The sequence below is a fragment of the Nomascus leucogenys genome, chromosome 12, assembly GCF_006542625.1.
Source record: "Nomascus leucogenys isolate Asia chromosome 12, Asia_NLE_v1, whole genome shotgun sequence".
NCBI classification, from domain to species: Eukaryota; Metazoa; Chordata; class Mammalia; order Primates; family Hylobatidae; genus Nomascus; species Nomascus leucogenys.
In genome coordinates this window covers 18,340,229-18,356,279 of record NC_044392.1, presented here as the reverse complement: position 1 = coordinate 18,356,279, position 16,051 = coordinate 18,340,229, and the positions used below count along the sequence as shown (strand labels likewise).

The following is a 16,051-nucleotide window of genomic DNA, read 5'->3' as shown; positions in this document are numbered from 1 at the left end:
GCTCATCAACATTTGTTATTTTGTTTGTTTAATTTTTTTTATAATAACCATCAGAGTGGGTGTGAAGTGGTAACTTATGCTGATTTTGACTTGCATTTCCCTAATGACTAGTGATGTTGAATATCTTTTCATGTGCTTAGCAACTATTTGTATATATTCTTTTGAGAAACACTTATTGAAATCTTTTGCCTTGTTTTGAATTGGCTTGCTTTTTGTTGTTGAAATCTGATAGTTCTTCTATTATTTAAAAAATTTTTGATTTTTAATTTTTAAGGGTACATTGTAGATATATATATTTATGGGGTACCTGAGGTGTTTTGATACAGGCATGCAATGTGTAATAATCATATCATTGAGAATGGGGCACTCATCCCCTCAATCCATTTATCCTTTCTGTTACAAACAATTGAATCATACTCTTTTAATTATTTAAAAATGTACAATTAAGTTATAGTTATTATTATTTTGTTGTTGATTTAAAGGTTAATATTTTTATTAAGTATTGTACAATTGTCCTCCACAAGTTCAGTGTCAACATACCATTTCACTAACAGTGTGTGTCAGTTCCATTTCTTTATAGTCTCATTAATCCCAGTGATTTTCATTTAAAAACAAAAATTAAAACTATTTCATTGTGAATAGCCAAATGATTGTGTTTTCATTAACAATCTTTAAAATTGTGTGATTTCCTATCCAGTTACATGATATTTCCCCATGGAATTCCTACCTAAAAGTCTTGCTTTTTTAAATTTACACATTATAGTTGTACATATTTATGAAGTACATGGGATATTTTGATACGCATATGCAACATACAATGATCAAATCAGAATGTTTGGGATATCAATTACCTCAAACATTTATCATTTCATTTATTATGTTGGGAACATTCTAGATCTTCTCTTCTAGCTATTTGAAATATACAAGAAATTATTGTTAACTATAGTTGCCCTACTATGCTATCAAACACACTAGGTCAATGTGTATATTTGTACTCATTAATCAACCTCTCTTCATCCCCTTATCCCCCTTCTCCTCCTGTTCTCTGGTAACTACCGATCCACTCTTTATCTTCGTAAGATCCACTTTATTTTATTTTATTTTAGTTCCGAGATACATGTGAAGATGTGTGGGTTTGTTATGTAGGTAAACGTGTGCCATGGTGGTTTGCTGCACCTATGAACCCATTACCTAGGTATTAAACCCAGCAGGCATTAGCTATTTATCTTGATGCTCTCCCTACCGCTGCACTCGACTCCAGACAGGCCCCGGTGTGTGTTGTTCCTCTCCCTGTGTCCATTTGTTCTCATTGTTCAGCTTCTACTTGTAATTGAGAACATGTGGTATTTAGTTTTCTGTTTCTGTGTGGATTTGCTGAGGATAATGGCTTCTGGCTTCATCCCTGTGCCTGCAAAGGACATGATCTCATTCCTTTTTATGGCTGCATAGTATTCCATGGTGTATATGTACCACATTTTCTTTATCCAGTCTATCATTGATGGGCATTTGGGTTGATTACACGTCTTTGCTATTGTGAATAGTGCTGCAATGAACACGCACATGAATGTATCTTTATAATAGAATAAGTTATATTCCTTTGGGTATATACCCAGTAATGGCATTGCTGGATCAAATGTTATTTCTGGTTCTAGGTCTTTGAGGCGTCACATTGTCTTCCACAATGGTTAAACTAATTTACATCCCCACCAACAGTGTAAAAGTGTTCCTATTTATCCACAGCCTTACCAACATCTGTTGTTTCTTGACTTTTTAATAATCACCATTCTGACTGGCAGGAGATGGTATCTCATTGTGATTTTGATTTGCATTTCTCTAATAATCAGTGATGAGCTTTTTTTCCACATATTTGTTGGCTACATAAATGTCTTGAGAAGTGTCTGTCATGCCCTTTGCCCACTTTTTAATGGGATTGTTTTTCTTGTAAATCGTTTAATTTCCTTATATATTCTGGATATTAGATATTTGTCAGATGGAAAGATTGCAAAAATTTTCTCCCTTTCTGTAGGTTGTCTCTTCATTCTGATGTTAATTTGTTTCTTTTGCTATGCAGAAGCTCTTTAGTTTAATTAGATCCCATTCATCAGTTTTTGCTTTTGTTGCAATTGCTTTTGACGTTTTCATCATGAAATCTTTGTTCCTGCGTATGTCCTGAATGGTATTGCCTAGGTTTTCTTCTAGGGTTCTTATACTTTTGTGTTTTACATTTAAGTCTTTAATCCATCTTGAGTTATTTTTTGTATAAGGTGTAAGGAAGGAGTCCAGTTTCAATTTTCCGCATATGGCTAGCCAGTTTTACTAGCACCATTTATTAAATAGGGCATCCTTTTCTCATTGCTTGTTTTTGTCAGGTTTGTCACAGATCAGATGGTTGTTGATGTGTGAATTCTCTATTCTGTGCCATTGGCCTGTTTTTGTACGAGTAGCATGCTGTTTTGGTTACTTTAGCCTTGTATTGTAGTCTGGAGTCAGGTAGTGTGATGCCTCCAGCCTTGTTTTTTTTGCTTAGGATTGTCTTGGCTATATGGGCCCTTTTTTTGGTTCCATGTGAATTTTAAAGTAGTTTTTTTTTCTAATTACGTGAAGAGTGTTAATGGTAGTTTTAATGGGAATAGAATTGAATCTATAAATTACTTTGGGCAGTATGTTCATTTCCATGATACTGATTCTTCCTATCCATGAGGACGAAATGCTTTTCCATTTTTTTGTATCCTCTCTTATTTCCTTGAGCAGTGGTTTGTAGTTCTCCTTGAAGAGGTCCTTCACATCCCTTGTAAGTTGTATTCCTAGGTATTTTATTCTCTTTGTAGCAATTGTGAATGGGAGTTCACTCATGATTTGGCTCTCTGTTTGTCTATTATTGGGTCTCTTGAATACAGCACACCAAAGAGTCTTGAGTCTATCCAGCTTGCCATTCTGTGTCTTTTAATTGGGGCATTTAGCCCGCTTACATTTAAGGTTAATATTGCTATGTGTGAATTTGATCCTGTCATCATGATGCTAGTTGGTTATTTTGCAGACTTATTTATGTAGTTGTTTCATAACATCATTGGTTTTTGTACTTCAGTGTGTTTTTGTAGTGGCTGGTAATGGTATTTTCTTTCTATATTTAGTGCTTCCTTCAGGACCTCTTGCAAAGCAGACCTGGTGGCAATTAATTCCTTCAGCATTTGCTTGCTGAAAACGATTTTATTTCACCTTTGTTTATGAAGCTTAGTTTGGCCAGATATGAAATTCTTGATTGGAAACACCGCATGTTCTCACTCATAGGTGGGAATTGAACAGTGAGAACACTTGGACACAGGAAGGGGAGCATCACACACCGGGGCCTGTTGTGGGGTGGGGGGAGGGGGAAAGGATAGCATTAGGAGATATACCTAATGTAAATGATGAGTTAATGGGTGCAGCACACCAACATGGCACATGTATACATATGTAACAAACCTGCACGTTGTGAACATGTACCCTAGAACTTAAAGTATAATAAATAAATATATATATGTATATATAAAAGAATCCCAAAAGGAAATTACAGTAAGAGTGGAAAGAGGAAATATGTATAGAAATCATGGAAATTAATTTCCTGGAATTGAGGAAAGAGGACAAGCCACAGGTAAAAGAGTCCACGGATGCCAAAGAACAGAAACTACAGGAAAACTCGCCGGCAGACACCTGGGTGCGACACCCAAGGTCACAGATAGCATCCTAAAGGCACTGGGGAAGACCTGGCCGCACCTCCCGGCAGGACAGGACTGACTGGGGCCTTTCAGCAGCAACGCAGACAGGAAAGATGCTGATATTTTCAAAATCTAGAAGGAAAGAACATTAAAGCCAGCCAGACCCTCACGTAAACAGAAAGGATGAGATTAAAATGTGCTCAGGCTTACAAGACCTCAGGAGATTTGCCACACAGAGACCCACGCCAAGAACATTTTTAGAGGACATGGTTAAATAAGAGGAACAGCAAATCCAGGAGTTACTGTGAGAATGATGTGAAGTAAAGGTGACCAAATACAAGGAAAAAAAAAAAAGAAATTATTCGTTAGAAAGTCTTTTTTTATTTTATTTTATTATTATTATTGTTTTAAGATGGAGTTTCACTCTTGTTGCCCAGGCTGGAGTGCAATGGCGTGATCTCGGCTCATTGCAACCTCCACCTTCAGGGTTCAAATGATTCTCCTGCCTCAGCATTCTGAGTAGCTGGGATTACAGGTGCATGCCACCATGCCCGGCTAATATTTGTATTTTTAGTAGAGACGGAGTTTTGCCATGTTGACCAGACTGGTCTCGAACTCCTGACCTCAGGTGATCTTCCCACCTCGGCCTCCCAAAGTGCTGGGATTACAGGTGTGAGCCACCATGCCCAGCCAGAAAGTCTTTTTTTAAAAAGTGTGAATATTGACTCTTATTCTCTTCTGGCTTGTAGGGTTTTTGCTGAGAGGTCTGCTTTTAGTCTGATGGGCTTCCCTTTTTTTAGGCAACTTGGCCTTTCTGTCCTGCTGCCCTTAACATTTTTTCCTTCATTTTGACCTTGGAGAATCTGATGATTATGTGTCTTGGGATTGATCTTCTCATGGAATATCTTACTGGGGCTCCCTGTATTTTCTGAATTTGAAGGTTGGCCTGTGTTGCTAGGTTGGGGAAGTTCTCCTGGATGATATTCTGAGGTATGTTTTCCAACTTGGTTCCATTCTCCCTGTCTCTTTCTGGTACCCCAATCAGTCATAGATTTGCTCCTTTTATATAATCCCATAGTTTTCAGAGTTTTGCTTGTTTCTTTTTATTCTTCTTTCTCTAGTCTTGTCTGCCTGTCTTATTTCAGCAAGATAGTCTTGAAGCTCTGAAATTCTTTCCTCAGCTTCATCTGTTAGGTTGTTGATACTTGTGGTTGCAAAATTATGTTCTCACGTTGTGTTTTTCAGCTCCTTCAGGTCATTTATGTGCCTCTCTAAACTGGTTATTCTGATTAACAGCTCCTGTAATGTTTTATCATGGTTCTTAGCTTCTTTGCATTGGGTTAGAACATGCTCCTTTAGCTCAGTGAAGTTTGTCATTATCTTATCTTTTGAAGCCTACTTCTGTCAGTTCATCCATCTCAGCCTCAGCCCAGTTCTGTGCCCTTGCTGGAGAGATGTTGTGATCATTTGGAGGAGAGGAGGAACTCTGGCTTTTTGAGTTTTCAGTGTTTTTTCATTGATTCTTTCTTATCTTCCTGAGTTTATCTAGTTTCTATCTTTGAGGATGATGACTTTGGATGGAGTTTTTATGGGGACTTTTTGTTGGTGCTGTTGTTCTTATTTTCCATTTGTTTGTTTTGCTTTCAAAAGTCAGGCTCCTCTTCCATAGGGCTGCTGTGGTTTTCTGAGGGTCTGCTCCAGACCCTATTTGCCTGCATCCCTCTTGCATCTGGACGTGTCACCGTGGAGGCTGCAGAACAGCAAAATGCCTGCCTGCTTCTTCCTCTGGGAGCTCCATTTCTGTTAGATGCATCATTGATTTTGTTTCCTTTAGATAAATATCCTGTACTGGAATTGCTGGATTGTATGGTACTTTCAGTTTTAGATATTTAGGAAACTTTTATACTGTGCTCCATCGTGTCTATGTACTAATGTACTAATTTATGTTTCCACTATTTCTTGTAATGGTATACAAGAATTGCCTTTTCTTTTCTTCCTTGCCTGCATTTGTTATTTTTTATTCTTTGATAGTAGTCATTCTACTGGGGTGAGATAGTATGTGGTTCAGTGTGCCTTTCCTTGATGATTAGTGATGTTGAGCATTTTTTCATGTTTTGGGGACATTTGTATGTCTTCTTTTGAGAAATATCTGGTCATTTCTGCTGTCCATTTTTTAATGAGGATATTTGATTTTTTTGTTGTTGAGTTTTTTTAGTTCTTTGTATATTCTAGAGAGTTAGTTCCTTTGGGTAAATACTTTGCAAATATTTTCTTTTATTCTAAAAATTGTCTAATCATTTTGTTGATTGTTCCCTTCACTGTGCAGAAGCTTTTTAGTTCAATTAGTCCCATTGGTCTATTTTCATTTCTGTTGCCTGTGCTTTTGATGTCTTAGCCATTAAATCTTTGCCTAGACCAATCTCCTGAAGTATTTCTTCTAATAGTTTTATAGTTTCAGTTCTTATATTTAAGTACATAATTCACATTGAGTTGATTTTTGTATACGGTGAGAGATGGAGTCTAGTTTCATTCTTCTGCATGTGGATATTCAGTTTTCACAGCACCATTTATTAAAGAGACTGTCCTTTCCCTAGTATATGTTCTCTGTGCCTTTGTTAAAAATTATTTGTCTGTGAATACATGAAATTACTTTTTGGTTTTTTATTCTCTTCCATGGGTCTATGTATCTGTTTATTTACTAACACCATGTTATTTTGACTATTATGGCTTTTTGTTTTGGCATATGAAGTATGGTAGTGTGATGACTGCATGTTTGTTCTCTTTGCTCAATGTTGTTGGCTATTGTGGGTATTTGTGTTTCCATGTCAATTTTAGGATTATTTTCTCTATTTCTGTGAAGAAAGTCATTGTATTTTGAAAGGGACTACATTGGCTCTGTAGACTGCTTTGGGTGGTATGGTCATTTTAACAATGCATATTCTTCTAATCCATGAGCATTGGAGGTTGTTTTATTTGTTCGTGTTTTATTTTTATATTCATCAGTGTTTTGGAATTTTCATTGCAGTCTTTCAACCCGTTGGTTAAATTTATTTCTAGGCATTTCAATTTTTTGTAGCTATTGTAAATGGGATTGCCTTCTTGATTTTTTTTCAGGTTGTACACTATTCATGTATAGAAATAGTTATGACTTACATAGGTTGAATTTGTATCTTGAAACTTTACTTAATAATTTATCAGTTCCAACAGTTTTTTTTTTTTTTTTGGCGGAAGCTTTAGGTTTTTCTAAATAAAAGATCATGTCATCTATGAACAAGGATAATTTGGCTTCCTTTTTTCCCATTTGGATTTCTCTTTTCCCCTCTTGCCTAATTGCTCCAGCTAGAACATCCAGTATCATGTTGAGTAAGAGAAGTGAAAGTGGGCATCCTTGTCTTGTTCTGTTCTTAGAGGAAATACTTTGAGATTTTTCATATTCAGTATGATGTTACAGTGGGTTTGTCATATATTGCCTTTATTGTGTTGAGGTATGTTCTTTCTGTAGCTAATTTGTTAAGAGCATATACATGAAGGAATGATGATGAATTTTATGGAGTGCATTTTCTTTATCTATTAAGGTGATCATACAGTTTTTGTCCTTCATTCTGTTGATGTGTTATATCACATTTATTGATTTGTGTATGTTGAACTGTCCTTGTATCCCTGGGATACATTCCACTTGAACATGGTGTATATCCTTTTTGATGTGCTGTTGGATTCAGTTAGCTAGTATTTTGTTGATAATTTTTGATTCTATGTTCATTAGAGAAATTGGCTTATTCTTTCTTGTTGTTGTTTCCTTCTCTGGTATAAGTATCAAGGTAATGCTGTTTTTATAGAATGAGTTAGAAATAATTCTCTTTCACTTTTTGGAATAGTTTGAGAATTGACATTAGTTCTTTTTAAAAAGTTTGGTAGATTTCGGAAGTACAGCCATTTGTTCCTGTGCTTTCTTCATTGGGAGGTTTTTAAAATTACTCATTCAATCTTACTACTCATTATTAGTCTCTTCAGGTTTTCTATTTATTTCTGGTTCAATCTTTATAGGTTATAAAAATTCACAAATGTATACATTTTTCTCTTGGTTTTCCAATTTGATAGCACATAGTTTTTCATAATAGTCTCTAATGGTCCTTTCTATTTCTATAGTATCAGTTGTAATGTCTTTTTAAATTTCTGATTTCATTTATTTGAGTCTTCTCTCTTCATCTTGTTTAGCTAGCTAGCAGTTTATTGATTTTATCTTTTCAAAAAACCACCTTTTAATTCTGCTTATCCTTTGTACTTTTTAGATTCTATTTTGTTTAGTTCTGCTTTGATCTTTATTATTTCTTCTACTTATTTTGCATTTGGTTTATTTGTGCTTTTCTACTTTCTTGATGTGCAGCATTACATTGTTAAAATCTTTCTGCTTTATTGATGTAGTAATTTATTGTTGTGAAATATCCTTAGCACTGCTTTTGCTTTATCACGTAGGTGTTTGTATGTTGTGTTTGCTTTTTCATTTGCTTCAATAAATTTTTAAATTTTTCTTCTTAATTTTTTCATTGATACAATGGTAATACAGGAACATGTTGTTTAATTGCTGTCTATTTTTACAGTCTCCAGAGATCCTCTTGTTATTCATTTCCAATTTTATCCCATTGTGGTCTGACAAGATATTTGATATGATTTTGATTTTTTGAAATTTCTTGAGACTTGTTTTGTGACCGAACATATGATCTATCCATGAAACTGTTCCATGTGCTGATAAGAAGAATGTGTATTCTGCAGCTTTTGGATGAAATGTTCTGTAAATGTCTGTTACATCCATTTGGTCTATAGTGCAGATAATTTGTTGATTTGCTTTCTATATGATGTGTCCAATGCTGAATGTTGGGGTTTTGAAGTTTCCCACTATGATTGTATTGGGGTTTATTTCTCTCTTTAGCTCTAATAATATTTGCTTTATATATCTGGATGTTCTGGTGTTGGGGGCATATATATATATATATTTGTTATATCATCTTACTGAATTGATCTCTTTATCATTACATAATAACCTTTTTGTTTGTATTTGTGTTAGTTCATTCTCATGCTGCTAGGAAGAAATACCCAGACTGGGTGATTTCTAAAGAAAAGAGGTTTAATTGACTCACTGTTCCACATGGCTGGGGAGGCCTCAGGAAACTTACAATTATGGCAAAAAGCACCTCTTCACAGTGCAGCAGGAGAGAAAATGAGTGCCAATTGGGGAAATGCCAACCATCTATAAAACTGGATGACATACATAGGCATGCTTGTTCTCAAGCTCTCTGATGGTGCATTCACGTTTGCAGTGGCCCTTCAATTGGAGGAGTGTTGTTTCTGTTTATGGCAGTGTCCCAGGGAAGATGGTTTTCAGGCTCTGGGAACTGTGCATTTTGGCTTCCTTTGTCCTGTGGGCAGCCTCCCTGGTGTGCTATACTGCCTGTTTTAGGGGATTTAGGACACTATATGGCTACAGTGCTGGGGGCCCAGATATATTGCTGGGTCCAGCAGGCATCATAATGCTGCAGCCCTCTGGTTGGATGTGGGAGGATGTCCTTGGGGCTCCAGGGATGTGGAGATGCAGGGGCGGGCAGCTGGGCCCCAGGGTAAGAGGTAGTCTGATGGGGATTAGTTCTCAAAATGGGGCCATGTTGCACCTGCTTAGGCTTCAAGGGGGTGAGTAGAACAGAGTGTGAATTTCCTCTGTAGAGCAATGCAATTGCAATGGACTCCAGATGACTTTCTATGCTAGAGTCTCCTGTGGCTATTGCAGGCATCTGTGATGGGAATGTGCAGCACTGGGGATCTTTTACTTACCTTTCCTTTGCAGTGGGGAACTTCTTTTGGATCTGAGACAATCATGGATGGGCCAGTTGCTTCACTTCTCTCTCCTTTCATGCCTCAGAGGGTCCCTGCTGAATTCCAGTGTTCTCACTTAGGCACTTTATTTGATGTGTGGTTGTCTACTTGTTTTAGAGGGGCCTGACCCTTGCTCCTTCCTTGTGAATGAGGCAGGTGTCAGGCACCTCTAGTCATCCATCTTCTTCTATCTTTTGTGCAATTTTTGTAATATATTTTGCTTTTCCATATGCCATAAACACACAATACATTGCTATTTTTTCTATAGTGATTTTTAGAGTGATTGAAAATTAGAAAATTTATATTTACCTTTATTTATATCATTTCTGGAGCTCTTCATTTCTTTGTGTGGATCTTAGTTTATATCTGGTATTATTTCCCTTCTGCCTTAAGAACTATTGTTGACATTTCTTACAACACAGGACTGTTGATAATAAATTATCTCAGCTTTTATTTTTCTTAAAATACCTTTAGTTTGTACTTCATCTTTGAAAGATATTTTCAATTGGTATAAAATTTTACGTTGACTTTTTCCCAGTAATTTCAATATATCATTACCTTGACTTTTAGTTTGCACAGTTTATATATTTCAAAGAGAAATATGTGTTTTTATCTTAGTTCATTTGTATGTGATTTATCTCTTTAAGTATAACATCATTTTTAATAATGTATTCTACTAGTTACTGTTTGGATTTATAGCTCAATATCTTTCATTAATTTTGGAAAATTCTCAGGTGTTGTATCTTCAGATATCTTTCTGCTTCATTCTTGCTCTCATATCCTCGGGAATCCCAATTATACATATATTTTAGATTGGTTGATATTGTTCCACAGCTCTTGGATGCTCTGCTGTTTTTTCCCTTTTGCCTTTCCTATTTCCCTTGGCATTTATGTTTAGAATATTTTTATTGATCTAAAGTTTACTGATTTAGTTTTCAGCTGTGCCAAGTGTACTGATGAATGCATTAAAGGCATTCTTCATCTCTATTACTGTGCTTTTTGGTTTTGTCATTTCCTTTTGTATTATTATTGTGGTTTCTGTCTTACTGATGAAGTTTCCCATTTCTTCATGAATTTTGTTCTCATTTTCCACTACAGCCTTTAACATATTAGGCTTTATTTAAAATTCATTGTCTGATAATTCCAGTATCTGGCCATTTCTGTGTCTGGTCTTGTGTATCATTTTATCCCTAGACAGTAGGTTGTTTTTTCTTGATATTTTGGCTATGTCTCACAATTTTTTATTGAATACCAGAACAGTAGAGAATACTACTGTTTTATAGTATTTATAGTACTTACAAATATTATTTGTCACTATAAATGGATATCTCTTTCCAGCTCATTTGGGTGGGGCCGTGTGTCAACCTAGCTTGGAGTTCAGATGTGTTTGAGTTTCTTTGTTGCTATGGTTATCTTCAGTTTCCAACTAGCTTCAAATTATGCTAGTGCTATTTTATTTTTGAGGGGAGGGGCTGGCTGGGGTGATTGAGTATTTAAATGACCATAGCAACAGTGAGACTCAAACCTAGTTTATTTCCAGACTAGGTTGACACAAGCCCCTACACAAATGACCTGGAAAGAGGTATATCCATTTATAGTGATGAATAATATTTATAATATTCTCTGGGAATGTTTCCTGCTCTTCCTTCAGGTGTAGAGGATTTTTCTTCTATTGTTCCTCTTCCTCTCACTTTTGCACTCAGGTGATAAGTTCGTTATTTCTCCCCTAGTTGTGTAAGCCTGTTTTTCCCATAAGGGACTAAATGCCTTTCCTATTACAGAAGCCTCTCTCCTTCTCTAGGCCTGTACCACAAAGGAAAACATTTTCTGGTCTACCTACCTGCCTGTAATCTTCCTTCTGAATATCTGGTAGAGACCTGTACAGCAGAGTCTTCAAATGGATGTGAATTCCCTGTGCGTCTATGACTCAGTAGTTCCACACTCTCATATTTCCTTATTTGATGTTTAATAATATTTAAAAATTAGCTTAGCTTTCTTACTCATTTGTATGGGACCCAGCATTACTTCTTCTTGTGCTCTGCCATGGAGGAGTCAGTGCTTGCTTCCCATACTCTTTTTGGTGAGCCTTGACTTTCCTTTGATATTGGATTATTTAGCTGCTCTTCAAACTCAGCTCTCTGATAGATTTGGGAAAGTTATGATTTTGTATTTAATTGAGATATTTGTTGTTGCTAGGGTAGAAGGGATGCTCTTTCCATCTTTCTACATCTTAGGTGAAAGTGAAACTTCAAAAACTTTTAAAAATTAAAGTTCCTGTTAGGAAGTAAAACTTCTATGCTAATTCAGTGTTTCTCAAATTGTTTCTGGTGGAGCATCTGGAAGTCATAATGCTATTTATAGAATGACTGCTTTATTCAAATTTGAACAATTGAATATATGTTTATGACAAATTATGTAAATTATTTATATATTAAATGGTTGATGCAATTTAATGAATATCTCTTGGATTTTGATAATGATAGTAGATATAGTTTATATACAATTCTAATAATACAACTTTGGAAGATGAGTTTACTGTTCACATTTTATGGATGAGAGGAACTGAAGTGTAAAGATATTAGGTTGATTGCTTTGGGGCATGGAGAATTAACATGTATTTGAGTTGAAATTTGACCCTATATCATTTTGTTTCAAAATGTAGCCTTTTTTTCACCGTACCACAATGTGGTGTTAACAGCTTTTTGCTTGGGTAAACACTTGGTGACTAGGGAAGGGGTAATTAACAGTAAAAATCTGACTGGACTTCTATGGCTGAATATACTTTGACTTTTATTTAACATGACCCAATTTTTTTTAATAGGCAATGATATGGGAAATGATGATGCCATCGGAGGGAATGTGAGCAAATACATAGTGCTTCCAACTGGCTATTGTGGACAGCCCAAGAAAGGACACCTTATCTTTGATGCTTGCTTTGAAAGTGGTAAGTATATTAAAGGCTTTTCCTTTTAAGTTTGTCTGGTAAGGCATTTCTTTTTTCAGAATTGAATTTTATGTGACCATTCAGTGCAATTCAACTCATTTAATATTTCACAATAATGGGACAAGTTTTACGGGAAAAAATTTTGAAGGAACTAACTTGGGAATATCAAATTTTTGTTGTTATAAATGATTAAAAATATAATTGATGGTAATATTAACAAATGCTTATATAGTAGCTTATATTTTAGAAACTACTTTCCAAGATTTTTTTTTTGGAATAAAACCCTCATGTTTGACTGTATTATCAATTATGATTTATTGAATAATATCTATCTAGTTCTGTATGACATGCTTACAGTAGAGCTTAGTTTTGGGGGGAGAAGAGGCTTCCCTATAAAACAAACAGTTAGATAGCAGATTTAATTGAATACACACTAAAGAACAGAGGTAAAATTTCCTTGTAATTGGCAAATGCTGTGGGTGTTCTGATAGTGGAGATGAGGACTTGATTGTGTATTTTCATCCAGGAGGGACTAGATCTTCTTTAGCCCTTGATGTTCTGAGCCTCATGCTCTAATTGTCACACAGTAGAGACTCAGAATATGTTGAAAATATTAGTGAGAAAGGTAAACATAATTTTATTTTACAAATAATTATTAATTTTCGTTGGTTCTGAATAATGTGCATGCATGTGTGTGCATATGTATGTGTATGTGTGGCTGAAGGGACATACCAATATCAGTTATATAATAGTTGTTTCTGAACCTTAAAAACATTGGTTGTTTATACTAAACAATTGAAAGTTTGTTTATGCAGGGTGTTGCTCTTTGATTATGTCATATTGTATAGGTTTGATAAGGCTGATATAACAAAGTACTACAAAGTGGGTTAAACAACAGATATTTATTGTTTCTTACTTTCACAGTACTCAGTTTGTCACAAAGTACCACAAACTGAGTGGATTATAAAACAGAAATGTATTGTCTCACAGTCCTGGAGATTAGAAGTCTGAGATTAGCAGGATTGGTTCCCCCTAAGAATTATGAGGAAGAAACTGTTCCATGTTTCTCCCCCTAGCTTCCTACAGGTTGTTAGAAGTCTTTGGTGTTCCTTGGCTTATAGAAGCATCACTCTAATCTCTGCCTTCATCTGTACATGGTGTTCTCCCTGAATGTCTATATCCAAATTTCCACTTTTTACAAAAATGTCAGTCACAATGGATTGGGAACTACTTTAATGACCTCATTTTAACTTGATTACCTCTATGAAGATGCTAGGACTTCAACTTAGGAATTTTGAGAGGACATGATTCAGTCCATTATGCAGTATTGTAGTGTTGTACTTCCAACCAGACCTGAATACTGTCCGCATAATTAAGAACAATGGCTTTTTGTTTTCTATAAATCTTGTACTAGTGCCTTGTCTTGTATGTACTTGATGGCTACATAATATCTTTGATTCTTTCTTACGTTAGTTAAAGACATAAGGACCCTTTACAATAATTATGCTTCTGTGGGAATAAAGATTATCCTCATTTAAAAGATTAAATGTCTTGATTACATACAGCCTGCAATAATTCAGATTCCTTTCTCATAACATCTTTTCTTTAACCCCACTGCAGTCTTTTTCCATCCCTTACAAAAAAATTCAGTAAAAGAAATTGTTCAACCTTACCATGTAATCACCAAATAAATAATGCATATTTTCCCAACAATTTATGAACAATTGATTGTATCAATTAGATCTATGCTAGTAATACATGAGACTTGCAATAGAGTGGTTAAGTGGACAGATTTTGGTTCAGGCTGTGGTTCAAATCTTGGCTTGAAAAAGGAGCCAGTTTTCTTACATTTTATTGAGGGATGATACCTACTATCCTTCTTAATGTATGTATGTATATATGTATGTATATGTGTGTGTGTGTGTTTGTACGTATGTGTGTGTGTATATATATATATACACTTTGTTTAAAAATGTGAGCTTCCTTACCAGAATATACATAATAATAATAATAATAATAATAATAAATTAGATGAATGAGGACATCTTAGAAAGGGTATATATTATTTAGGGCAAAGAAGACTCATCAGAATTTAGAGTGTCAATGACCCTGGAGGGCCTTCCCACACATCCACATCCTAACTTTCACAATCCCGTGTTTCCAAATCAATGCCCTCATGTTAACAATACGCACTCTGCCAGGCTGGTGTTTAACTTGCCTTGTAATTCATTAAGTCACAGGATGAGGTTTTACATTTGATCTTCAGTAATTTCAGCCTTGCAGCCACAGAAAGTAAAGGTCTCCTTCAGGGTACACACAGAAGCTCTTAGGTTATTTATTAGGTGTTTATGCTGGGAGTTTGAATCCCTGAACTCATCCCCCCACCTTGTTTTAACCATGTTGTCCAGTAACATTAGGAGTAACCAGCCAATGTCATTAAATTTTCAAAAAAGGTTTGATAGTATCATACACAAAGTCACATAGATCCTTGCTTCTTATAAGCGATCGATTAGGAATATCTAGTGTAGTTATTTTGCATATCTCTATAAACATTTCATGCCATGGACTTCCTGCTGTTGGATATAACATCATTAGCACCTTAAGTTTTTTATTTGAATAAATTTAAGGGGTACAAATGCAGTTTTGATACGTGGATATATTGCATAGTGGTAAAGTTTGGGCTTTTAGTGTAACCATTACCCAAATAATATACATTGTACCGACTAAATAATTTCTCATCTCTCATTCCCTGATCCCTCCTACCCTTCTGAGTCTCCAAGGGCTATTATTCCATGTTCTATACGTATACATATTATTTAGCTCTCACTTATAAATGAGAACATGTGTATTGACTTTCTGCTTTTGAGTTGTTTCACTTAGGCTAATGGCCTCCAGTTCCATCCACGTTGCTGCAAAAGATATGATTTATTTCTTTTTATGGATGAATAGTGTTCCATTGTATATCACATGTTTTTTATGCAATCCTGCATTGAGTGACATTTAAGCTGATTCCACATCTTTGCTATTGTAAATAGTATTGTAATAAACATTGGAGTGCAAGTAACTTTTTTACATTATGATTTCTTTTTCTTTGAACAGATACCCAGTAGTGGGATTACTGGATTGAATGGTAGTTCTATTTTTAGTTCTTAGAAAAATATCTTTGAATTGAATGGTATTGAGTGGTAGTTCTATTTTTAGTTCTTAGAAAAATCTCCATACTGTTTTCCATAGAGGTTGTGCTAATTTACATTCCCACCAACAGTTGATAAGCATTCTCTTGTCTCTGCATCCTCAACAACATCTATAATCTTTTTGCTTTTTAATAATAGTCATTCTGACTGGTATAAGATGATATCTCATTGTAGTTTTAATTGCATTTCCGTGATACTTAATGATGTTGAACATTTTAAAAATATGTTTGGGCCAGGCATGGTGGCTCACGCCTGTAATCCCAGCACTTTGGGAGGCCCAGGCAGGCGGATCACAAGGTCAGGAGATTGAGACCATCCTGGCTAACATGGTGAAACCCTGTCTCTATTAAAAA

At 35.4% G+C, this 16,051-nt stretch overlaps 1 protein-coding gene across 1 annotated transcript in view; it reads left to right on the top strand.

Moving 5' to 3' along the window:
• AGBL4 (ATP/GTP binding protein like 4) overlaps nucleotides 1–16,051 on the top strand; it is a 1,461,703-nt gene that overhangs the window by 136,557 nt on the left and 1,309,095 nt on the right. The window contains exon 2 of the mRNA XM_030823879.1: nucleotides 12,382–12,504. Coding sequence (XP_030679739.1) covers nucleotides 12,382–12,504 — 123 coding nt within the window. The remainder of the gene's footprint in view (nucleotides 1–12,381; nucleotides 12,505–16,051) is intronic.